The sequence below is a fragment of the Mercurialis annua genome, linkage group LG6 (assembly GCF_937616625.2).
Source record: "Mercurialis annua linkage group LG6, ddMerAnnu1.2, whole genome shotgun sequence".
NCBI classification, from domain to species: domain Eukaryota; kingdom Viridiplantae; phylum Streptophyta; class Magnoliopsida; order Malpighiales; family Euphorbiaceae; genus Mercurialis; species Mercurialis annua.
In genome coordinates this window covers 4,460,352-4,486,051 of record NC_065575.1, presented here as the reverse complement: position 1 = coordinate 4,486,051, position 25,700 = coordinate 4,460,352, and the positions used below count along the sequence as shown (strand labels likewise).

Here is a 25,700-nt window from a genome sequence, read left to right as displayed (position 1 = left end):
AAAGTGAAAATGTGATAAATAAAATGAGAAAGAAAAAGTATATAGCAATTGTTTACTAGACACTTTATATAGGTATGCTCACAATAGATATCAATGTCGAGAATACACACACAAAAACCGGCAATTTGCCACCTTTCAAAAGTTTTTAATTAGTATTATATAAATTAGTCCAAATTACTTATACTAAATTTATTTTTAATATAATATTGATTTTTTAAATACTAGATTATAAAGTTTATTCCCTTGGCTTGACGAGGATTATATATAAGTGACTTTGTAGCAAAACAGAAACTGCATATTCATTTATTATACTAAATCACATATAGGAATCCATAAAAATGGTTCAAAAGTCGGTTGAACCGGTAACGGAGGAAGAAGAAGAGACGAGCAATAATAAAAATACGGGTAAGAACGCGAATAGCGACGAAGAAAAAGAAGAAGAGAAGGAGAATGAAGCCTTGGAATTTAAGAAGCTGTTGAGTTATGCAGATGGAGTAGATTGGTTACTAATGGGATTAGGAACCTTGGGTTCAGTGGTTCACGGGTTGGCTCAACCGGTTGGTTATCTTTTACTTGGGAAAGCACTTGATGCTTTTGGAGCTAATCTTAATGATACTCCTGCCATGGTTAAGGCCCTTGACAAGGTACATTTGTATGATTTCTTTAACTATTTTGTACCATAAAATATATGTGCACATATTTAATTTCAATCTGTGGTATTACTACGAGAAAATAGTTTATTATCGATCATATTTTAGTGACGGGAAATATTTTCTCTTTGTTGAAAACCTTTAAGGACGGAACCTATTGCGACGGGCGGCAACAAAATTTGTGGTTGCAATGGATTAATAGTGATTATATTTGAACTTCTAGCGAATTAAATTTTCCTTTGTTGGAAACTATTTTGTTGTAGTGGTATAACATTTTATGTTCTAATTTAATAGAAAAGATCTTTTTATGTACATTATTTAAGAATTTTTTAATAAATAATACATGCAGTTTTGTTTATATTATATTAAATACATTATATCTTTTCTAAAACTTTTCTGGCTTAATGTCTTAAAAAACCCTAACCTTTTATCCCCTTTTCAATCCTATTCTGACGTTGTAAATCTATCAATTTTATCATATTTTACATTTTTCATTTCAATTGTACCCTAAAGCATAAAATTGATCTTTTTTTTATTTGGCAAAAATTCTCTAAATTGACTCTTTTTGCATTAGATTAACTTTTTATATTAAATTAACTATTTTAAAAAAAAAATATTGAACTTTTTATCAAATAAATAAAGGTCAATTTTATGCTTCAGGGTACAATTGAAATGAAAAAAATACAAACTGGGGTAAAATTGACAATTTTTCAACGTCAGGGTAGGATTGAAAAGGGGATGAAAGGTCGGGGATTTTTAAGGCATTAAGCCAACTTTTCTAATAAAAGATGTTAATTAAAAAGGTAAAAAATTAAAATTAATCAATTAAAATAAAATATTTTGAAAAAATCATGTCAGTCTAATTTTCTTGTTTTCAATTAATTGATTAATTACTTGCCTCAGGTTGTTCCATTCGTGTGGTACATGGCTTTTGCTACTTTTCCAGCTGGAATACTAGGTATAACTTTCATTTATCCCTTGTTCATCGCTACATATATATTTATTTATGTAGAAGTGGCATTCATGCTCACGAGTCTCGTTAATTGATATTCAAATTTGGCTCAAGATGAAACTCGAGTAGTTCAAGTTCGAGCTCGACTTTAATTTTTCAAGTCATCTCGAGTAATTCGCGAATAGTCATAAAATCGACTTTTTTATAAGATATAGATACTTTTTTAAAATGAAAGTAGATTTATAGTGAATTTAAGATTAAATCAAAGTTAAGTTCAAACTGTCGAAAAATTATATATGAATTAGAAATTAAGCTCGAACTATTAAAATCTGGTTCCGCCACTAACACCCCTAATCCTGACATTTGAAAACTGTAGAGATTGGATGCTGGATGTATGCAAGCGAACGGCAAATGGTCCGATTAAGATTAGCATTTGTGGAAGCAGTATTGAATCAGGAGATCGGAGCTTTTGATACTGATTTAACCAATGGTCAGATCATCACCGGAGTTACCAATCATATGAGTGTAATCCAAGATGCCATTGGTGAAAAGGTATTGCTTACTTTTGGGGGGGAAAGCCACAAAACTACCTAAGAAAACCCTTTAACTTTTAAAGATACTCTTTTCAGTCCAAAAACATATATACCTAATAAATATACTTTTTTATTTTTTACGCCTTTTATATTAGCCTAAAAAAGATGTATCGCATATATATCGGAAATATTGCTGACAAAGTGAAAGCTTGTAAATGTAAAGTAAAAACATGAAACGTGTAAAATATATTTTTTAAAGCATATTTATAAATTGTTTAACCGGTTTTAAATTTTCCTTACTTCATAACTATACTATCCAAATGCGTCATTTTGTAATAGGATGTGCATTGGTCGGTTCGATATTAAAAAATATTATTAAACCATTGAGATTTAGAAGAGAACATAAATCAAATTGTTAAAATTTGATTCAATTTGGTTTTTGGTGTAACCGAAATATAAGAATATTTTATGAAAAAAGTTTAAAGACAAAAAAGTTGAAACATATTAAATTTACTAATTAAATCTAAGGCAAACTATAATATTTCAAACAAATTAACATACAAAAGATAGTGCTATTTAAAAAGATATAAAATATATATGTAGTTTACAGTAAATAAATTTTCTAAATTTTACAATAAATAAATCAAACCGACCATTTTCAATTTGATACAGTTTGATTTGGTGCACGCCCTTAATTTCATTGAAAGTTTGAGAAAGATGCTAACATAATTTGTTGGTGGCAGTTGGGGCATTTCATATCATGCTTTGCAGCATTTTTCTCAGGAATATTGATTGCAGCAATTTGCTCTTGGCAAGTATCAATGCTTACTCTCTTGGTGGTTCCTATGATTCTTGTGATCGGAGCCACTTACACTAAGAAAATGAACACTATTTCAGCTGCTAAAATTGGGTTTCTTTCTGAAGCAACCACCATGGTTGAACAGGTACTTAACTCAGGTTAAAAAACCACGTACTACTAATTTTCTATCTCATATTTTTATTCGTGCAAATCATCATATTGAATCGGAAGGTAACTGTACTATCAGTTGAAATTTAAATCTAAATTTTACGAGCATTCTGATACAAATTGAAGTTTTTGTATCGAATTGAAACATAGGGCAAAAGATTTAGTATGATCCGATCTTGTAACGCTAAAATGGTACTATCCCACTTAATCTAGACTTAATTATTTGCAGACAGTATCTCAAATAAAGACGGTATTTTCATTTGTTGGGGAGAGCAGAGCAATGAAGTCATTTTCAGAGGGCATGGCAAAGCAGCTTTCTCTCAGCAAAGAGGAGGCGCTGATAAAGGGGGTTGGAACAGGAATGTTTCAAACCGTCACGTTCACTTCTTGGGCGCTCATCATATGGATCGGAGCCATTGTAGTTACTGCCCACAAGTCTACCGGTGGAGATGTCATTGCTGCCGTTATGAGCATTCTCTTTGGAGCAATGTAAGCCCTTTATACTTGTCCGTTTAATTTCCCGCGAAGTACACATGTTCAAGGCCAACTTGGGCTAGTTGAAACCGAACCCGACCAATCAACTCTTCTATGTGCAAGTCAAAACTCAATAAACACACTTATGAGCTATTAATTGAACTCGTATATAAGTCAACTTGCAAACTCATAATCGAGCTTATTTACGGGTCAACTCGCGAACTTGAGTTCATATACGAACTAGCTCGCAAGCTCCTAATTGAGCTTATATACCAGCCAGCTCGCAAGCTCATATTCGAGCTTTTCTACGAACCAACTCGAGAGCTCATAATCGAATTCATATACAAATTGTTTGTGAGCATAAACGAGACAAATACTCCTATACTCAAGCTCGACTCCTTTAACTAAATGAACATATATTAGAGTTTGAACTCGTTCATTTAGACTAGGGAACGAGCTTGAGTCAAGCTCTTATCGAGCCGAACAACGAGACACTCATAAGCATTTTAGTTCGTTTACAGTCCAAGTCAAAACTCAGGTTCAGGCTTAATATTTACTATTTAAACTAGGACCACATATCGAATTTATAAGGACTCAAGCCGGTGCTTTTTGAGCCTAATAAAATTTAATCAATTATAAAATCCAAACTCATCTGTAAAAGGCGGGCTTAATATGGACTTGGTCTCGGACCAGACAGTCAAAAATAAGTTTTCAAGCCCGGCACAAGCGAGCCGGACTTGGATGGACTAGAGGGTACCCGTGTCGATTATTAGGTCTATTATGAATAGATAGCAGAATTTTATTTCATTTTGTTAATCCTTGATTACCATGCAGATCACTCACTTATGCAACTCCAGACATGCAAATTTTCAACGAGGCAAAAGCTGCAGGAACTGAAGTTTTCAAGGTGATCAACAGGAAGTCACTCATAAGCCACAAATCAAAAGGAAGAACAGTTGCTAAAGTTGAGGGCAACATTGAAATAAAAGATGTACATTTTGCTTACCCATCTCGGCAGGAAAATTTGATACTTAGAGGCCTATCATTGTCCATTCCTGCCGGTAAGACAGTGGCATTAGTGGGCAGCAGTGGCTGCGGAAAGAGCACCGTCATTTCCCTAGTTGCAAGATTTTACGATCCGTTGGAAGGTCTGCTGCTCCTACCTCGTTCCTCTTAAGATATCTCACATTGCTAAAATAAAATGAATATATACAAGTTTATAATAATAATGAAGTGTCAACAACCAAAATCACTGGTTTTAATTATTTTGGATGTGAGTCAATTAATCAATGAATATTTCTAACGTAGTATCAGAGATTTCTTGAGATCACCTAATAATCAATTTATAATTCTAACAGTTCCTGCAACATGCACATAATATGCAGTTGCCTATTTTGTAGCCATGCATCGAGCTTTTAAGTTAACAACCAACAAAAGAAATGCAGATTTCTAACATCTGACTTCACTTAACTATTGGACTAACAAAATGAGATATGTGCAGGGGATATTCTTATCGACAACAACAATATCAAGGATCTTGATTTGAGATTTCTTCGAAGGAATATTGGAGCAGTTTTCCAGGAACCATGCCTATTCGCTGGTACTATCCAGGATAACTTGAAAGTTGGAAATATGGATGCCACTGATAGGCAAATGCAAGATGCAGCAACAATGGCAAATGCGCACTCCTTTATTTCACAACTTCCTAATCAGTATTTAACTGAGGTGATCAATTTCTCTGATTTTATCCATCAGATTAGTCATTACTCTTCTAGGTGCTAATCTAGATCTCATAAACTGATAACTTAATTCATATATTGAGATTTAATACATGACCAAAACTACTATTTTGAACGGAAAGTTATTGAGTTTCTGTTTTGGCGTTTCATTTCATTTCATTTTTGGAAATGCTTACGAAACTCCAAACTTTTATATTCATACCCTATTCTTATCAAAATATTGTTTTTCCTTTTTCTGTTTCAACGTTTTCTGTCTTGTGCAATAGAGCAAAAATGTAACAAAAAGATAATGGTAGAAAGAGAGACCAGAAACAGCTTCTGAAATAGAACCATTAAAAATCCTAGAAATTTTATTTGTTGGAATGTATAGAAACGTTTGAGGGCATTCAACGGTATTATTTAATAAGAGTTCTGTAAATAGAAATTTCTTCTGTTACTTTTTTCTGTCAAATAAGCAATTCACCTAAAAGTTCAAGCTATTAGATGAAACTCCACTAATAGTATTATAACATTTTCAACTTCAAGAAGAAACCTCAAATATAATCATTTTGTGTTTGCAACTATCATGAAATCCAGGTAGGAGAAAGGGGAGTCCAATTATCAGGAGGACAAAAGCAGAGAATCGCGATAGCAAGAGCAATTCTTAAGAATCCTCCAATTCTTTTGCTTGATGAGGCCACAAGTGCACTTGATTCAGAATCAGAGAAAGTGATTCAGGATGCCCTAGAGAGGGCTATGGAAGGGAGGACAGTCATCTTGATTGCTCACAGGTTATCTACTATTGTAAATGCAGATACCATTGCAATCGTGGAGGATGGACAAGTTACAGACACAGGAACACACAACGCCTTGCTTCAAACCAATAATTTCTACAACAACTTATTTAGCTTGCAGAATATCAGCACAATTAGCAATACAAGGTTCATTTACAGTTTTACACCTAATTCCTACATCCATTAACCATAATAAAAAGCTTATAACCTAACTAAGTTATTAATTGACAGAGATTCAGCCTCAGAAGAACATGGAAACATCACCCAAGAACTTGCAATAAAAAGAAATGAGCATCACGACATACCTAGTGATTTCAGTGTGCATCTGAGCCAGTCTCCAAAGAAAGAGGAGCATAAAGACACTACGAAATCAGCAATATTCTTTAGAATCTGGTATGGCTTGCGAAAGACAGAGCTTCTAAAACTTTCTATAGGCTCCGTAGCAGCCGCTTTCTCAGGCATTTCAAAGCCTGTTTTCGGATTCTTCATTGTAACAGTTGGAGTAGCATATTACGAGAGCGAGGCAAAGAGGAAAGTTGGATGGTATTCAATAGCTTTTGCTCTAATAGGACTGCTTTCATTGTTCACTCATACCTTGCAACACTACTTCTTCGGAGTAGTAGGAGAGAAGGCCATGACTAACCTCAGACGAGCATTATATTCAGGTAGGTTCCTATGTATCCTATCATCTAATCATAGAGATATCATTTTCTTATGCTATCTTCTTGTGACTTTAACTACCTAACCTAAGCCTATGTAGCACGAAAACTTGCAAATTCTACACTTTGACGTTTTGTTTCTGAAAACGGAAATGCTTCTGAAACCCCAATACTTAAAAAATATCATTTAATCACCATTTCTATTTCAACTTTTTCTGTTTCAATATTTTCATTTTCATGCAACATATTCTAAAGCTATAAGCCAGCAACTAAGAATGAAATGATACCATTTCACATTAAGACTATATTTGTAGGTATACTACGCAACGAACTTGCATGGTTTGAGAAACCAGAGAATAGTGTTGGTTCACTTACTTCACGGATCATTCATGACACTTCGATGGTGAAGACGATAATTTCTGACCGAATGTCTGTCATTGTTCAGTGTGTCTCATCCATACTAATTGCAACTGTTGTTAGCATGGTTGTTAACTGGAGAATGGGTCTAGTTGCTTGGGCAGTGATGCCTTGTCATTTCATAGGAGGACTGATTCAAGCAAAATCAGCCAGAGGATTTTCAGGCGACTCTGCAGCTGCCCACTATGAACTTGTCACACTCGCTTCCGAGTCTGCAGCCAACATAAGAACAGTTGCATCTTTTTGTCATGAAGACCACATCCTCAAAAAAGCCAAATCATGCCTAGAAAAGCTAAAGAAGAAGTGCAGGAAACAGAGTATTAAGTATGGCCTGGTTCAAGGTGTTTCCCTTTGTTTATGGAATATTGCACATGGCGTTGCTCTATGGTACACTACACGTTTAGTCGAAAGACATCAAGCAAGCTTCGAAAATGGCATAAGATCATACCAGATTTTCTCACTCACAGTACCTTCAATCACAGAATTATGGACATTAATCCCCACAGTCATATCCGCTATCAATCTACTAACTCCGGCATTCGAAACTCTCGACAGGGAAACCGAAATCGACCCAGATACACCCAAAAGCTCAAATCACAAGAAAATAACAACAGGAACAGTAGAGTTTCAGAACATCAAATTCAGCTACCCATTAAGACCAGAAGTGACTGTTCTCAACGATTTCAGTTTGCAAATCGAATCCGGATTAAGAGTTGCCCTAGTCGGTCCAAGCGGAGCTGGAAAATCTTCAGTTTTAGCCCTATTGCTAAGATTCTACGATCCTGGAGAAGGAAGAGTGCTAATTGATGGAAAGAACATTAAAGAATACAATCTGAGAGTATTGCGGACACAGATAGGACTAGTTCAACAAGAGCCACTTCTATTCAGCTGTTCAATCAGAGACAACATTACATACGGCAACAACGAAGCTTCGGAAGCAGAAATCATAAAGGTATCAATGGAAGCGAACATTCATGAGTTTGTAAGTAACTTACCTGACGGATACAACACAGTTGTCGGAGAGAAAGGCTGTCAACTCTCCGGCGGACAGAAGCAACGGATCGCCATTGCTAGAACTCTACTAAAGGGACCAGCAATTTTGCTCCTGGATGAAGCAACAAGTGCGCTTGATGCCGAGTCTGAAAGATCAGTCGTGAGTGCTCTGGAATCAATGAATCTAAACAGCAGCGATAGCTCGTTATACAGAGCCACACAGATTACAGTAGCGCATAGGCTGTCGACTGTAAGAAATTCAGACACAATAGTTGTTATGGAAAAAGGAATGATTGTGGAGATAGGTTCTCACTCCACACTCATAAGGATGTCTGAGGGAGTATATTCTAGGCTGCATCACTTGCAAAACATGACAGAAAGCTAAGCTAAATGTTTTTTCCACTAAATTTTACAGATACATATATATATAAAATGATACGCATTAGTGCATTACAAGCCATAATTGCTTAGTAGAACGGAAATTTATCGATAAATACTTACACAGATTCTGTCAATTACATTCTTCATTAATTATTTCTGGAAAGAAAAAAAAACTATAATTTTAGTTACTCAATAAGTGCATTACCTGAGCTCTTATAGTACCATTAGCTGCAGTCAATACCTAAAAGGCAGCAAACATAGAAAATGCAGAGTTAGAATCAAACCCATGAAGAACAAAGCTAGGGCAAGTGAATTAAATTCATAACTGAAATATATAGCAGAACTCATAAAATATTTCCACTTATCAAATATGAATATCAAAATCCCAAACTCAATTCAGCTTAAATTCAAAGACCCTAGATTTCAACAAAAATTTGAATGCCTTATGCTTTGCATGGATTAGGTTTGATAAAATGGAAAGAGAAGCGAATAATTAGTGGTTTTTTTTATTTTTATATAATACTAGTGTAAAACCCTCGCTTCGCTTCGGAATTGATTAAATTAAAGATAAAATATGAATTGGAACTCAGTAATTTAAATTATATAAATATTGACGGTTTAGAAAAAAATTGTTATTTTAATATATAAATTATATGTTTGATTATATAAATCTTAATATTTTATCTGACATGATAGCATAAATTTTTTGAATAAAATATGGATAATATATTATACTATTAATTAAGCACTATATAATGGTATATTAGATAATTATAAGTTATATTAAATGCGGCTATTTAGTTTTTCAAAAAATATATATCGAGACAAATAAATGAAAAATTGATAATTTTTTAGATTTAAATATAAATAATTTTTTTATGTAAGCATAACTTACTATATATATAAAATATTATAAAATATAAATATACAATAAATATACAACAGAATATATAATAGAATAAACATGCATTTTTAAATTTAATAGTAAAACTAATAAAAATATGTATAGTATATTTTAATGAATTTTTTTTAAAAAAAATTGTTAATATTTTACTTTAAAAAATATTTTAATTTTTTTGCTGAAATTTATAATTTACTATTGTTATCATTAAAATTAATATTAAATTTATATTTTTTGTGAAAATGTGATTAGTTTTAGATTTGGACTAATGTAGGAAGTAATTGGGACTTAAAGGATTGTATTTTTATTATATTTCACATATATAGATAAAATTATTATTTTAAAAATAGATTATAAAAAGAAGAGTGGACCCATCTATGTGCATAAATATGCAACTCGGATGGTTTTCTTGTAATTAAATTATCAAAATTGGCTTTTGATATTTAGTAATAGTTGGTGTTTTGGTAATAAAGTAAGGAAGTGTTGGGCATTAAATAGAGAACTATAAGGAAGATATCAAAATGGACACCAGAATTATTCTGTCTATAGTGGTTAATTTGTTATTATTTCAAAAGCCTTGGTTTTTAGTAAAATGAACCCTTAATGAACAGTGTTTTGGGTTCATTTTTATACTAGTTATATAGATTTAGAGAAATTATAATGTAAACTCAGTTTATCATATTATATTATGAAATGTCATTTATAAATTCATTTGTCATTTATTTAACATTTGAATAGTAATATTATAAAGTGTCATTATTTTAATGACGTGTTACAATGTGATAGATTTTTCCTCATATGATATGTTTTCTTTTAAAATATAAATTTAGAGAAATTATAATGTAAACTCAGTTTATCATATTATATTATGAAATGTCATTTATAAATTCATTTGTCATTTATTTAACATTTGAATAGTAATATTATAAAGTGTCATTATTTTAATGACGTGTTACAATGTGATAGATTTTTTCTCGAATGATATGTTTTCTTTTAAAATATAAAAAATAAAAGAATAAAAAAGTGAGTAATTATTGAAAGTTAAATTTTTTCATAAGCAACTTATTTTGTTGCCCATCTAATTTTTAGGACATCGTCCTGATTAATTCGGGTCCGACCCGTATCGCGTACCTTTATAATGGATGAGTCTGCCAGCGGGGATTTTCTACATTAACAAGACTGGAACCGAAATTTTGCTTAAACGATATCAAACCGCTTACCACTTGGATCAACCCTTCTGAGTCATAAGCAAATTTTTTAAGATAGGTGAAACGCATGCTTTCTTTAAAATATACTTAGAAGTTTAGAATTTTATTAATTTTGTTGATATAATAAGAGCTCTTTTTAGTATAATTGTTTATATAAAGCACTTATAATTTTCTCAAAAGTTTGTCTAAATGGTATAAAGAAATTTCCTCTAGAATAAAGCCAGAATTAGAAATCTAATCCAATTAGAATTAGTCCATAATAGATCACGTGCTTTCTCAGCAGCTTCCACCTCCCCACGTTGAGACAATACGTCGACGTGGCATATATATCTTTGACTTTATTGACTCTGCCGACCAATCACTTAACTGCTTCTCTCTCCTTCATTCATAATCTTTTCCGTTCACCAAACAAAATCCTTTTCCTCTCCACTGTCGGAATTCCGATAGTAATTTATTTTTCTTTATAAATTGCAATCCTCTTCACTATTATTTTTTTGTTTGAGAAGAAATCCTCTTCATTATTAAACGATCAAAAAACATGCCGTTTTGTAAAGTCTCCTCCTACCAAGCTCCTCCCGACGGAGCTTCCAACAATGGCGTTGAAATTTTCTACAGAACTTACGGTTATGGAAGCACCAAAGTCCTTCTTATTATAGGTATTCTATTTTGATTTTTATAATTATTATTCCGTGATTGCTTTTTTTATTGAATTATTGAATCTGATTAATGGGTTAGGATTGGCTGGCACGCATGATTCATGGGGCCCGCAAATAAAGGGTCTTACTGGCACGGATAGACCGAATGACGACGGTGATCAAATCTCCGGCGACGGTGAGAGAGACGGCGACGGCGATGGTGGTGGTATTCAAGTGTGTGCATTTGATAACCGTGGTATGGGTCGCAGCTCTGTTCCTACCGAAAAATCTCAATATACGTGAGTTTTTTTAACTTTTTTCTTACTCTTTATTTAATTTAAATTCTTGAGTTTTAAATTTTGTGTATTAAGGAAGCAACAAATAACATTAAAAAATTAAGTCTAATTTTGTGGATAATTGGTTGGTTGCAGAACAAGGATGATGGCAAAGGATGCAATTGCTTTATTGGATCATTTAGGGTGGAGAAAAGCTCATATATTTGGCCATTCCATGGGTGAGTGAGTAAGCGAGCGAGTGATATTTGCATTTGAATTTAGTTTCGAGCTCTTTCGAATGTAACTTAACTGTTATTTTGGATATAGGGGCTATGATATCTTGCAAGTTAGCTGCAATGGTGCCTGATAGAGTTTTATCTTTGGCGTTACTTAATGTCACCGGCGGAGGTTTCCAATGCTTTCCGAAGGTATCATTATTTTATCCTACTTTTTTTTATCGCAGAGCTCAATAGCTTTATTTTTATTCTATAGCGAGAGATAGATGTAGTTTAATTAAAAAATAGCAATGTTTTTTTTTTCTTTTGTAAAAATGAACTTTCTGCCGTAGATAATATCATAGCTTGATCATATGCATATCCCATAGTTGACATAGTTTTACGCGTAGGAAGAAAACTTTTGTGATATGTGTGCATGTGTTTGTTCTTGTTCCTTAGATGTAAAAGAAGGAACTTATGACTATCAATGAGAGTATCTTTTAATGAAAGTGTCCATCTTTTATAGGTTTTCCATCTATTCTCGCAAATATACACGATTATGTACAGTTAGTAGAAACCAATAAAGTTTATTGTTAATTGCAAAAAATTTTGGCACTCCATCTAAAGCATTTCTTAGGTTTATAATTATATTAGATAAGTTTAGCAGTATCATTTTACTAAATCAATTAAGACCTGCCTAAATAGTCTTTTTTGATAGAGCTGTTAAAAAGCCAAAAAATTTAGTCAACATTGAGCACATCTTAGAGATTTTTTTTTTGATGGAATGGAAAATGACACGACACGGGCACGACCCAAAATGACGCGACATGGAAATTAACATCGAGAAAGTATAGACTATTAAAAAATGATGACATTTATTAAAGCTGCTAACATTTGGCACATGAAGTAAAATGAACTCGAGCTATTGACCCAAAGTAAAATCTACTAAATTGTGGGTTCCTAATTTGTATTTTTTAAATTTCATAACAATAACTTATAAAACTAATAAACAATGTTTCAAAGTCGCTCTTGTTGTCAATAATGACCATTTCAAATGGTTGAATATGAAAAAGTTGGTTCAGTATTCTTCTGTCTCCTTATAGTCAAAGGGTTTGACCTTATTATTTAATATAGGGGGCAACAAGTACAACATTTGGAAAATGTCAGATGCCTAAGGTATCGAAACACGGGAATTATGTGTTGACTTGTCAATGTCGATTACTTGCAACTTCTCTATATTTGTGTTCCTGTAGATTGCCAAAGTTTTGGCTGGTGAATTTCATCGGGATAAATTATGATTAACTTGAATTGTGTAGTGGGCCTTGACATCAAAGTGATTCTGAGGATTGTCAAACCCCAGTGCTAATTATAAGTTGCTAGACATGGGTGCCAAGGATCCCTATTTATAATGCATTTACCATGCCTATTTTTAATCTCTTTTCCGTGTTATTTTTCTTTATTCCTTTAAATTGCTAAAAAGTTGGCATCTATTTTATTTTGTCATTGAAACTACATCTTCTGAAATAAATCTTATATCTTGCAGCTTGACCGCCGAACTGTATCAGTTGCGATTCGTTTCCTAAAGGCAAAAACTCCTGAGCAAAGAGCAGCTGTTGATTTGGACACCCACTATACAAAGGTAAAAAATTGTTCTTGATAGTGCATACTACTTATCAATAGCAAACGATGACTTGGCTGATGGTTAGAAAAAGCCGCATAGTATAGCTTAAATATGTATAGAAATCATAATAAACTTGTGGGTCAATATGTTTTGGAAGTCCATTTATCCTCCAGCGCCAATTTGCTACTTTTTATTTATTTTTTCCTTATTATGAAGGCCGGAAATTTGAATGGCTGGTGACAAACCCTTAGACAGTCAATTGTTACAGCATTTAGAAGGAGCAGTTATCATCTTTTACACCGTCGTAGTGTCCTCTGGATCTGGACTATAAAACATTATCTTCTGGATATTCGCTTTGCCTGGGTCAATTAATATTTCAAAGTGAAGCTCTCTTGCTTAGTCGAATTTAACTTTCTTTTTGGTGTGCAGGAATACCTTGATGAGTATGTTGGCTGTAAGACAAGAAGAGCAATTTTATATCAAGTAAGAAGATCAAAATTATCATTTTTGCAAACCGAATCTTCAATTTTGTTTATATTATTAGTAAATAGTAATTACTACCTTTTCCAAGTTTATGCTACCTTCTTACTTATCAGAATGATGTTCCGTAGTTGATTCAACATTATGTCTGTTTCAGTTCTTAAAGTAATGATCTTCTTCTACCATGTTCATGAGATTCTGAGTTGCATAGCAACTTATAGTTTTGCTTAGTTTTGAAATGGCTGAATATCAAATGTGTCTCTTGCAGGAGTATGTGAAAGGCATATCATCAACTGGGATGCAATCTAGTTGTGGTTTTGATGGTCAAATTAATGCTTGTTGGACACATAAGATTACACAAACAGAAATTGAAGTGATCCGTTCTACCGGGTTTCTTGTATCAGTCGTACATGGCAGGTATTGCAAGCTGTTCTAATGCTTTTTGTTATTGCCAAATCTAAGAACTAGCAAATCACTCGTCAAATATCTGTGTATGCATATTCTGCATTTTCAGATTTCTTTTGTACTTTATTTAACGATGGATGAAATCAATGACGAGTATTCCTTGCACAAATTAAATTCAATAACTTCATCTTTTTTCTCCCAGATAAAATTAGCAGATTTTCATTTCTTAACTTCCAGCTCACAAATGAATGTACCAAATAATTAGACGAAGCTGAAATGCTGGAGAAATGAGTTTAGATGATCTAATAGCCTCCGTGTTAAGATCTTAAATTTGCTGTCGAAATATGAAGGGAAGAGGGATTACTTGTTTGGCCAACTACAGTTACAGTTATTACCCAAAGGCCTCTAAGCCTTATACTGATGACACCATTAGACCAAATCATCAAAAAAATAGTCCAGATATTACCCTTTTTCTTATAATTTAGTTTTTTTTTTTATGGAATCTTATAATTTAGTTTAATCCTGCTAAATTTTGGAATTTTTAGCCAACTTGTGAAACAGTTTGCAATCTCTTTTCAAATCTAACAATTTTTGGGCTTATCATAACTTTTTGTTTCTCATTAAAATAGATAAAATGCTAGCTTTTCTAGTTGCTTCCTTCCCCCTCCTTCTCTATGCTCTCTTTCTTCTGGTTTGGAGTGTGAGTGAGACATGCATATAAAGCTCAAATATGATTCTGATATTTTAATTTTGTGCTGTCATCGAAATTTTAGCTTTCATTGCAGAAAATGATTGCATGTGTTAATTTGATTGTGAACTGTAGTGTAGTAATGCAGGTGGATTTTAGTATATCTTTTTAGTATATCTTATCATTAAAATACGCATGCAGATAAGTCAATCTAATTTTGCGTGTTTCAAAGCAGTGTTTATGTACAATATTTTAGATAAGACATTGGAAAATAAGTTGTATGGATGAAGACATGGATTGAAATGTAAGAACCAAAATAAAGACAGATATTCAATTTTATCAAGTAAAAGAATTCCTCGTTGGTTGCCTTCCTTAAGCACTTTTTGATGAAATGCATGTGTATTTTTCTGTACGTTAAAGATTTTGCATGTTTTATATCATTGTTTTGCATGATGAAATGAGTCATATTTTGCACATTATCTTGCTAAAGTTAGATGCTTCGAGTCGTATATTATAGTGATACACAGCAACTACCACACCTTTGATTATTCATACCTGCTCAAGATTAATTTGAGGTGGTTCTAATTTGTAGGCATGATATCATTGCTCAAATATACTACGCAAAGAGACTAGCGGAGAAGCTGTATCCTGTTGCTAGGATGATAGATCTCCATGGTGGCCATTTAGTGAGTCATGAGAAGACCGATGAGGTATTTTTCTGCTTGAACTACTGATTTTGCATAATGTAGGCCATTGAAATTTTTGCCACGGTGAAAAATCTGCAATGTAAGAGTTATATTGCAGTGATGTAAGTTTGAAAAAAATGGAACATCGAATTTGACTGAGCAAAAGAGATGGGATATGTAATGGATACTCAGTTCTTAATATATATTAGTATATATGAATGCTTGACAACACTTATAATTCAGTTTAAGGCGCAACATAAAATAGGTAAAACAAAAATAGCTTTAAGTGCGTGCCATAAATAAATGGGTTAATTGCAAATTAATTCATGACCTTTAAATGAAATTGCAACTATCATTTCTTATAAAGTTGGCAATTTCATTCACTATTATTATCTTTTTTGCAATTATATCAAACCTTTTCAAAATCCGATAATTTTCAGCTGATGTGGCTACTGGAATGCATGTCCTTTTGTTGTGTCCAATTGTAGCCACGTTAGCTGAAAATTACCGGATTTTAAAACGGTGATAGAATAAAAAAAAAATCGGTGAATGAAATTGATAACTTTAGAAGGACATGATAGAATTGTAATTTCATGTAAACGTTGTAGATTTATTTGCAATTATCCCTAAATAAATCAGATAGCAATTTCATACTGTACACTGGATTTTATTTTTTTCACCTTGCACTACAATGATCTCATTTTGATTGCGTAAATGGAAAATTGCAGGTCAATCAAGCTCTTTGTGACTTGATCAGGGCGACAGAAACAAAGATCAGCCCTCATGACTGGACTAATTTGCCCCAGAAGAATCATGGTAGCATCCACAGCTTAATTTTAAGAAGGAACAGATTTAAAAGTTGGCGAATGAATCTTTTCTATTAAATGATTCCGAACAGCTCTAACAATCTGGTGGAATGAACTATAGTTAGATTTTATCTGATATCTTGTGATTAGCATTATTTTTGTAATTTGTCAGGTTGGTTGAGAATAGGAGTGTCATTCGGCAAGGCAAGTATAGAGGGCGGGAACAATCTCCGGCCATGTGGTGTCGTAGAGAAGCTACACATATTCCTTCTGTACATCTTTAGTCTCTTTGTGTTCATATTCGAATATGCACAAAGAGCTCAAAGGCATCTAAGACCAGCCAGAGTTGGGGCTTCCCTCACATAGGTTGTTGTCGATGAACCCGCCATTTTTACAGGTAATGAAATTGGTTTCACAAATCTGTTCTAGCTTTCTAGGCATGTTATCCATTTCAGGAAGCTTACATTATTTAATTCTCTTCATGGTGCAGGGTTTATTGATTTTACGTCCGAATGGCATTTCTTTACGGTATTCATCGGGAAAACTTGGTGAAGGTATATAGCTATTTAATTGAGATTTGCATTTAGTGAGATATAAAATCACCAACTAGGCATCTCTCAATTCCTCTAGTCATTGCTCACTAGCATCATGACCTGACAATTTCACGTGTTTCCTATGAAAAATGAGAGAGTACAGAGACAGATGGGGAAAGACATATAGAAGTGTAATTAAGAATCCCATACAGCTTTAAAGGACAGGGACGAGCAGTGTATTTAAGAATAACATACTACTGTAATTGTTTATACACATCTATTCTATTTTTTTTTTTGTTCCGGAAGTAAAAATAGAGCATCTCACGTAACTGATATATCACGTCATTGTTACAACAAGTGTTAATTATATTGTTTTTCCACCATGGGACACGTCCCATTTGTTTGTTGCACGAATGACGTGGCACAACCACTGTGTTGTCTGTAAAAATATTATGTTTATGTTTTTTTATTGAATAAAGGATTATTCCGGTTCTTGAATTTGTAGGCGGTGCTGTTTATAAGTCAAATTTGACCTATTGTGATAATATGGTAATTAGTTTTTGAAAAGAAGTTTGTCATATTCATGCATGCATTTTCATATTATTATTATTGGAATCTGCCATTTTAACATAACTCTCCTAGTTAAAACATAAAATCTAAACTAATTTGATTTTCATATTCTTTCCATTCCATCCTTCATAAAATCTATAATAACTCCTTTTCCATATGTTTAGTTTAAACAACACCTAATAACAGAAAATTTATGTTTAAGTTTAGAAGACCCCACTGTAGTTAAAAATATACACCCTACTGAGAATTTCACCTACACAATATAAGTCTAACTTAATCTAAAAGTAAATAAAGATAAAAAGATTAACTATAAACATGGCTGCATCCTATTATTATACTATTTTGACATGACACTATAACATTTAGAAATTTCAACTGCCAATATCCGAATTTAATCTCTTTTCCAACGTGATATTTAAATTTTTAATTCGTGACAACAATAAATGTAACAATTATATTGTAATTTCCGTTAATAAATATTCTGTTTCGAGAGAGAAAACAAAATTCATATACTAAGTAGTTTTATTTGAAATGTGATATGCGAAAACATAACAAAAAAAACAAAGCAAAACAAAAGCTTAGAGAGAGTAAGAGGGACATGCCTGGGACTGAGAGATGAAGATGGAGCAAAGCTAAGTAAAGAATGTGATACATAAATGAAGAAAAAAGTAGATAATTGGAGTAATATACCATGCTACCTTATTTTATTGCAAATCATTTCAATTTTGCATATGGAATATCCTCTTATATTATTCCCAGCATCTAATACTCTATTTTAATTCCACAAGCTTTCTTTTTATTTTTATTTTAATACTATGTTGGAAAAGCCATGTGAAAGTCACGTGCAGGTAAGATGCTCATTCATCTTTTTTTATCCAACAAGTGACGTAATATTATATATTTCGTTGCTCATGTTCTTGTAGTTTTGTAAAGTTTATTTCGTATTTTGCATTGTAAAAGATAATGATTGTGTTTTATACTACCGAAGTTGAGTTTGTGCTAAAATTTATAATTTTTTTTTGCAATAGTAGATTACATAGCATAAAACTAAGTAACCCTAATATTTAGACAACTGTAGCAGCAAAATTTTGCTTTCTCAAGTTGGACAAGACGATGAGTTTCTTTATTCCGAACCCTTTTTATTCATGTGATCCCGTAGATCGAAGGAGGTTAAGTTCAACCATGTATTCTCGCAGAGTCCTAAACCTGCAGCAAATTGGCATTCATCAAAGTTGTTGGAGTTAGAGACCTGAATGGCATCTCTTTCGAAAATCAATTTACGCCATCCATTCTTTTCCTTTTTTCACATTTTTATTTTTGCCTATAAAAGTATATTCTAATGTCTTCACGCGAATACAAAACATACAAAATGATAAATTTTAGGTGTTGAGTGAAAAACATTTAAATACTAAGTAAATAAATTTTTTCTTAAAATTGTTTGATCCTTTTTAGCCATTTTTGTGTTTCCCTAAAAAAAGAATAATTATCCCCAATTTTTAGAGTCAATCACAAAATTACCTTAAATCTCTTAATTTTCAAACATACGCTTCAAGTAAAAAAGGTTTTAATTTTACATAAAGATTATTTTTTTCCATATTTTATGTATTTATTGTTGATACATATTTAATGCATCAAAAGATACATCTTTGGTAAATATATAAAGCGAATTTTTTTAGAAATTTAGTTAAAAAAAATTAGATACTAAATAAAAACTTTTCAGAAGAATATATTTTTGGCCAAATGTTGTAAAAAGGTCAAACCTTTCATAAAAGTTTCACAAAAGTCCTGACCTTTCAATTTTGTCGATTTTGGCCAAAAACAGATTATTTGGTTTCAATTGTGGCCAACTCTCAATTTGATTTCAATTTACCTATGTGGCGTCTACGTGGCATGCACATATATTGAAAGGTCATGACTTTTGTGAAACCAAATAATCCATTTTTGGCGAAAATCGACAAAATTGAAAGGTCATGACTTTCGTGAAACTTTTGTGAAAGGTTTGGCCTTTTTACGACATTTGGCCTATATTTTTTGAATTTATTTTACCGTTTTGAATTTTTTCTGTAATTTTTTTCCGTCTCTATCTTTAGGGCTAATTAGGAGAATATCTAAAAAACTAAAATATTTGTAAATTTACCTCAAAAACTGAAAGTTTATAAGCGTACCTAAAAAAAATAAATATTTATTTTTTTACTCCGCAATTTATTTTTTTACTCCGCAGTTTCAAAAGGTTTCAAATACAGTTTATAATAGAGTTTCAAACGGTTTATAAAGGTTTCATAAAAATAGAATTTCAAACGGTTTCAAATACAGTTTCAAAAAACACAATTTGAAACTGTTTTATAAAAACGTTTCAAAAAGAGTTTCTAATAGAGTTTCTAATAGAGTTTCAAACGGTTTCAAATAGAGTTTCTAATATAGTTTCAAACGGTTTATAACAGTTTCATAAAAATAGAGTTTCAAACGATTTCAAATACAGTTTCTAATAGAGTTTCAAATGGTTTATAACATGGTATTTTTAAAAAACTTTGACATCTTTGAAACCGTTTATAATACAGTTTCAAACAGTTTAAAAAAAACGGAGTATTTTTACAAAAATTTTCAAAGTAAAAAAATAAATTTCGGAGTAAAAAAATAATTTTTTCGAAAAAAGAGGTAGACAAATAATTTTTCAAAAAACGGAGTATTTTTACAAATATTTTAAAAAACGGAGTATTTTTTGCAAATTTCTCCTATCTTTATGATCTCTCAAACACTGCCTTGCTCGCACAGCCCAGCCCAGCAAAGCAAACTCCTTCTTATCGGCAAGCCCAAGGCTCCTGCATTAGTTCCCGGCGCCGAAGCACTTTCCGTCGACAAATCTGAATTTCATCCGTCCTAACAAAACAACATTTCCCAACCAATTTCATCGATTAGGTCACTCTATTCGTCTTTATCCCCCATAATTCCCATCTGCAAACCCTAACTCATGTCATAAGTTTTCTAAATTAGGGTTTTTCTTCCTCTCAACCATGGCCGATTGGCATCAATTTCTCCAATCAATTTTCCTAGGTCTAATCTTCTCTTACCTTCTAGCCAAACTAATCTCCATCGTCGTCGCTTTCAAAGACGACAATCTCACCATCACACGGGAGCCGTTAATTACTCCTCAGTCTTCTACTGTAACCGCCGCTCAGTCGACTCACGAGACCGAGTCACTGATTGCCGAGCACGGCAGCGTCAGGAATGAGAGTATAGCTGGCGGCGACACTGACTATGACAGTGATGGTGGTGGCGATGATGAGGATGATGATTGGGAAGGTGTTGAGAGTACATTACTTGATGAAACGTTTAGTGCAGCTACGGCGTTTGTTGCGGCGGCGGCTGCTGATCGGCTGTCGCAGAAGGTGTCTACTGATGTTCAGTTGCAGCTTTATGGATTGTATAAGATTGCTACTGAAGGACCTTGTAGTGCTCCTCCCCCTTCTGCTCTCAAAATGAGTGCTCGAGCTAAATGGTAAGTTATTTCATTTTGTTTTACTGCCTTACTTAGTTGATTATTGTTTGAAATGTAAGGAATGGAGTAGTTTGGTACTTTTTCTTAATGTAGAAATGTTAAAATGGAGTACTGGAAATCGAGTATGATGTAGTGCTTGTTTTATGCTTTAAAAATATTCATATTGATTCTTCGAAAATAGTATACGAGTTCCTCTTTTTCAATGTGTTTATGTTATGTGCGCTATTGTAGTAATACATGACTCCGGAAGGTTCGATGTTATTGTTTTGTAGCAATGTGTAGGTGGATGAATTAGAATGATGGTTTTAGAAATGGGTAGAAACAGATGTATGGAGGAATGTTTGAATCACTGATCTGTTATGTGTTCTAATTTTTGACTTGCGAATCTAACCCTCTTAGAAATTGATACTCTTTCATCCTTATCCTTTCTGTCGATTTGTATCTCTTAAAACGGCTATTTGAAGAGGTTTGTGTGCTTCTGTGGTTGCATTTTATGCTTGCTATATTAGGCTGGGTGCTTATTGTCATTTTTTTATAATGTATAACCAGGCAAGCATGGCAGAAACTGGGTGCATTGCCTCCGGAAGATGCGATGGAGAAGTACATTGATATTGTTACAGAGTTATATCCATCTTGGCTATCTGGTTCAGCCATTGTGAGATTTTAATCTTCTTATTTTACCACTTTGCTTCTTCTTTATTTGCACCTTCTCCCAATGTGCTTACTTCCAGTAGGAGTATCTTCAATAATATATAATTCTCATCTATGTTCAGAAAAAGAAAGGCGGAGATGGCGATGGACCACGTACAGATGCAAAAGGACCAATGGGTCCAGTTTTCAGCACTTATGTTTATGAGGAGGAATCTGGAGAAGAGTCGTAAGTTTCTTTGTTACTTCTGTTGAAGGGAGATCCTCTCAATTATGTAATGTTTTGCTCTTTATATGATACTTCTAAAACTGTTTGATTGGTACTGGTCTCTTGGACCTTCATGCAATTCTATGCTTGCATCATAACATTATAACATACATGTAGAAAGTTTGTACATATTTCTTTTGCTCTATCAGTGTGACTTTGTTCGCCCTGTGCTTATGGATTCACTACGTACTGGCCAGATACTTAACTAAAATTTATACTTGCTTTGCTCAGTCATAAACCCATTGTATTTTTAGTTTGGTTCAATGACTGAACCTTAATTCCTTCTGTTCTTTGCCTTCTTTGTGCTTGTACGATTTTCTTTGTAGATTTACATACTAACTCTGACACCTATGAGAGGTGAGGAAATTTATGCACTAACTGCCAAGCGCCATTTTTGCAGAATTTATGAATTTAAAGGAACAAATGCCGGGCAGGGTCATAACAAGTTCATATATATTGCGTCATTCAAAAATTTAGCAGAATAATTTGGTTTATGATTTGTGTTGTTGGCAATGGCATATATATCTTTCAAGATGCTAGTTATGAAATGTCCAAAATTATATTGTCGTTTATGTTTATTCTTCAAAACAGATATTGTGATATTGAGGCATCATATTCTCATGTTCATCTAAAAGGTTCAAATTTTGGATGCTTTATTAGGAAAATGGAAGCCATCCATGCCTTTGCTAGAGAGGGAGATGTGAAGAATTTACTCAATTGTATAGAGAGCGGTGTTTTTGTCAACTTGAAAGGTTTGTTCCATTTTTGTCTGTGTACATGTCTTGGCAGGTTTTTGATGCCTAATTTATTATTTAGTTTACAGATTTCCACACTTTAATATTAAGTTGGATTAATACTGCAAAATTAAGGGGTATCTGAAAACCCAACTCATTATGTAATATATAATATTTAACACCCCCTTTAAAGGTTGTTTATTAAATTTGCTTAATTTATCAATTAAGTCAAAAGTCATTTGGTAATTGGTTCTTTTCGATTCAAACCGGAATGTACACCCCTTACTGAAGTTGTCTTGTAAATTTGGCAGAGTTGTTAAACACATAGTTACCATATTCTCTCTTCCCCATGGTACCGCATTTTTGGACGTGTGTTCCAATTTATGAGTTGGAGGTCAAGGAATGTCATGGTACACATCCTGGAATTCCAAAAAGAAGATATTTTATTGGTTACAATGGAAAGCGGATGAAAAAAATTGAGACTTTTTCTCCCCTTTTCTCTTTTCAAAATGCAAGCTACCATATGGAGGCTGATTGTTCGCTAATATATATAGTTACCATAATGAGGCTAATTATTTTCGTAAATTTATTGATTTTTGGTATATAAAGAATTGAAAAATGTATGGTATCATTACCTATATTCATCATTTAATATTTTTAATCAACTTCAACACAAATTTTATGTAAGAAAATAAATTAGATATGTAACTTTTAAATGTTTAAAATTTCAAGTCGTTTAGAGTCTAAAAAAACAAATTACTCCACTTCACACATCGCTACTCAAATTGGTATACCAACTAATCCTACCCCTTGTGTACAACAAATTAAGGTAAGTGGCTTTTCTGGTTACTATGGTTAAACATGCTAGGCAGCCCATATCATCCTGATGCTGATGATACTCAGCCTACTAGTTTATAGGGCAAACAGAGTATTCTAATAAATTAATTAGCATATTAGTTTCTCATTAGGACAAGAGTAGATTATGAAGCTTGGTAAGAAAATTGAAGCTTGATTGTAACTTAAGAATGCTGGTAAAAATGATTTACCTGTTTTTTAGGGAAACAAGCAGTCAAAATAATGAATCATATTTGCACTTTGCGGTCTATGGTTACCAAGCTGCACTGGTTTTGATTCACAATTATTAACTAGTTTGCTCGTGCAAATGACAGATGTAATTTTTAAAACTTTGTTTGTGAATATGTAATGGAACATATACTATCATCAGCAAAACATACTGCTATTTCTTTTCTTCAAGTTTATTTTCATTAGTTTCTCTGCTGTACTGATGAGATATCCTTTGGTTGTAGAACTTTCTTAACTGTAATTGCACAGGAAATACTTTAGGCTGATCAAATTTTGAATATTTCATTGGTGATAATTGCAGATAGTGAGGGTCGGACTGCTATGCATTGGGCTGTAGACCGCGGTCACCTTAATGCCGTAGAAGCTCTTGTTGGAATGAACGCTGACGTAAATGCGAAGGTATAGTAAACGTTGTTAGTTTTTATAGTCGCTTTTGTGCCAGTTTCATTTATGTTGAAAGATATCTAGATTGAGGTAATTTTGTTTAAGAAAATTTAAAGATCCACTGAAATTTCTGGCTTTAATTTAATCATAACTCATCATTTCTCACTTTTCTATCTCAGTAATTAGAAATTACTTAGGCCTAGTATTATGGACCTACACTAACACGAGAACACAATTAAGGACTATACATTAAATCCGAGCTTGGTTGACATAAACTCAAGCTACGTAATAAATTCCTTGTTGTCTTGCTTTTCAGTGGAGATAATGTGATTTGTATTGCATTTATAGGACAATGAAGGCCAAACTCCATTGCATTATGCTGCTGTTTGTGATAGAGAAGCGATTGCTGAATTACTTGTAAAGCAAAATGCAGACACAAGTTTGAAGGACAATGATGGCAATTCTGCTTGTGATCTTTCCGAGTCGGGTTGGCCTTGCTTGCGGCATGCAGGAACAACTCATACCGACTAATATTTATGCTCCGTGGTTTCTTTAATCCCGTCTCTGAAAATGAATCTCCATGAATGTATATTGCCAGATATATGTAACCTTTTTTCATTTTAACATTATATTAGTGATAAATTAAGTTTCAAATCATATTCTCTGCCCGAACCCTTGCATCGTTACTCTTCCACTTGGTTTTATAGTTGATGTGAAGATATTGATGAAGGGCTCACAGGTGCACAGACGATTTGGTTTTTATTGCATGAATTATTTTTCTATAGTTTAGATGTTTCTGTTCTTTACTGAATCAGTTGTCATGTCCCATTTGGGTTCACAAGTTCCTTTGTTGTAAAGGATGATGATGTGCTTTTGGTTAATCTATAACTAGCCAGGCTGAATTCTCTTTCCACGATTTAAACAAAAAGCATTGTTGTTTTTTGGTATCAGGAAAAACGATTTAATTCCATTGTTTAAAACGTTTCAAAATAAATTCTAACTTTTTTATTTTTTACATTTTGTAATTCAAACCATTTTTCGGCAATTTTGTGCAACGTGGCATCCATATTAGATATATGTGTAGGCACATATAAATCCCAACGTTTTTAAAACATCACAAATAAAATTCTACCGTTTGATGTTTTTCATATATAGCCTAAAAAAGGGACATAATTGTGCGGAAAATGAATTTAGGCTACAAAATGCAAAAACGGAAAAGTTTAGGATTTTGTTTTGTAACGTTTTGAACATGAATTGAATAGTTATATAATTGAAATGTTAGGATTTATTTTGTAACGTTTTGAACAATGAATTAAATCGCAATATAATTGAAATGTTAGGATTTGTTTTGTAATGTTTTGAACCATGAATTAAATCGCTATATAATTAAAATATTAAGATTTGTTTAGCCAATACTTTTTTTTTCTATAATTCACAAAACAAATATTTAATTTCATTTTATTATACGGAAAGAAGAGATTAAAAAAATCTGAAAAGTATTATTTCGGCTTTAGCATTAATGTTTT

General features: G+C 32.9%; 3 protein-coding genes and 1 long non-coding RNA gene across 4 annotated transcripts; 3 read left to right on the top strand and 1 right to left on the bottom strand.

Annotated features, from left to right (window-relative positions):
- The first annotated feature begins 338 nt into the window (after positions 1-338).
- On the top strand, positions 339-8,648 carry LOC126687465 (ABC transporter B family member 19-like). The gene is given in 9 exon segments (XM_050382028.2): positions 339-644; positions 1,554-1,608; positions 1,979-2,154; positions 2,879-3,079; positions 3,332-3,591; positions 4,411-4,724; positions 5,078-5,301; positions 5,892-6,753; positions 7,062-8,648. Coding segments are annotated over 9 exon segments (3,879 nt in total). The 3' UTR covers positions 8,543-8,648.
- A 2,410-nt stretch (positions 8,649-11,058) lies between these two features.
- LOC126653879 (uncharacterized) lies at positions 11,059-17,491 on the top strand. The gene is made up of 11 exons (XM_050347871.2): positions 11,059-11,303; positions 11,383-11,581; positions 11,714-11,796; positions 11,885-11,985; positions 13,316-13,411; positions 13,823-13,876; positions 14,142-14,290; positions 15,559-15,676; positions 16,381-16,468; positions 16,631-16,855; positions 16,949-17,491. Exons 1-10 carry the CDS (start codon positions 11,186-11,188, stop codon positions 16,822-16,824), a joined length of 1,200 nt encoding a protein of 399 aa, XP_050203828.1. The 5' UTR covers positions 11,059-11,185; the 3' UTR covers positions 16,825-16,855; positions 16,949-17,491.
- Positions 13,749-16,420, bottom strand: LOC126653887 (uncharacterized). Its single transcript, XR_007632344.2, has 3 exons — positions 16,333-16,420; positions 15,522-15,745; positions 13,749-13,845 (listed from the first exon to the last, which is right to left on the bottom strand). It is a non-coding gene; the product is annotated as an uncharacterized LOC126653887 (long non-coding RNA).
- A 2,842-nt stretch (positions 17,492-20,333) lies between the features above and the next one.
- LOC126653880 (acyl-CoA-binding domain-containing protein 1-like) lies at positions 20,334-24,956 on the top strand. The gene is made up of 6 exons (XM_050347872.2): positions 20,334-21,057; positions 21,607-21,712; positions 21,831-21,934; positions 22,634-22,725; positions 24,092-24,189; positions 24,523-24,956. The coding sequence occupies exons 1-6, from the start codon at positions 20,573-20,575 to the stop codon at positions 24,703-24,705; spliced, it is 1,068 nt and encodes a 355-aa protein (XP_050203829.1). The 5' UTR covers positions 20,334-20,572; the 3' UTR covers positions 24,706-24,956.
- The last annotated feature ends 744 nt before the right edge of the window (positions 24,957-25,700 follow it).

Excerpts from the sequence above, each read along its gene's own strand:
- LOC126653879 (XM_050347871.2), top strand. The coding sequence starts at position 11,186 with ATGCCGTTTTGTAAAGTCTCCTCCTACCAAGCTCCTCCCGACGGAGCT. Across the intron at positions 11,582-11,713 it reads ACCGAAAAATCTCAATATAC|AACAAGGATGATGGCAAAGG; the intron begins GTGAGTTTTTTT and ends GGTTGGTTGCAG. Across the intron at positions 11,797-11,884 it reads TATATTTGGCCATTCCATGG|GGGCTATGATATCTTGCAAG; the intron begins GTGAGTGAGTAA and ends TTTTGGATATAG.
- LOC126653880 (XM_050347872.2), top strand. The coding sequence starts at position 20,573 with ATGGCCGATTGGCATCAATTTCTCCAATCAATTTTCCTAGGTCTAATC. Across the intron at positions 21,058-21,606 it reads ATGAGTGCTCGAGCTAAATG|GCAAGCATGGCAGAAACTGG; the intron begins GTAAGTTATTTC and ends ATGTATAACCAG. Across the intron at positions 21,935-22,633 it reads GAGGAATCTGGAGAAGAGTC|GAAAATGGAAGCCATCCATG; the intron begins GTAAGTTTCTTT and ends ATGCTTTATTAG.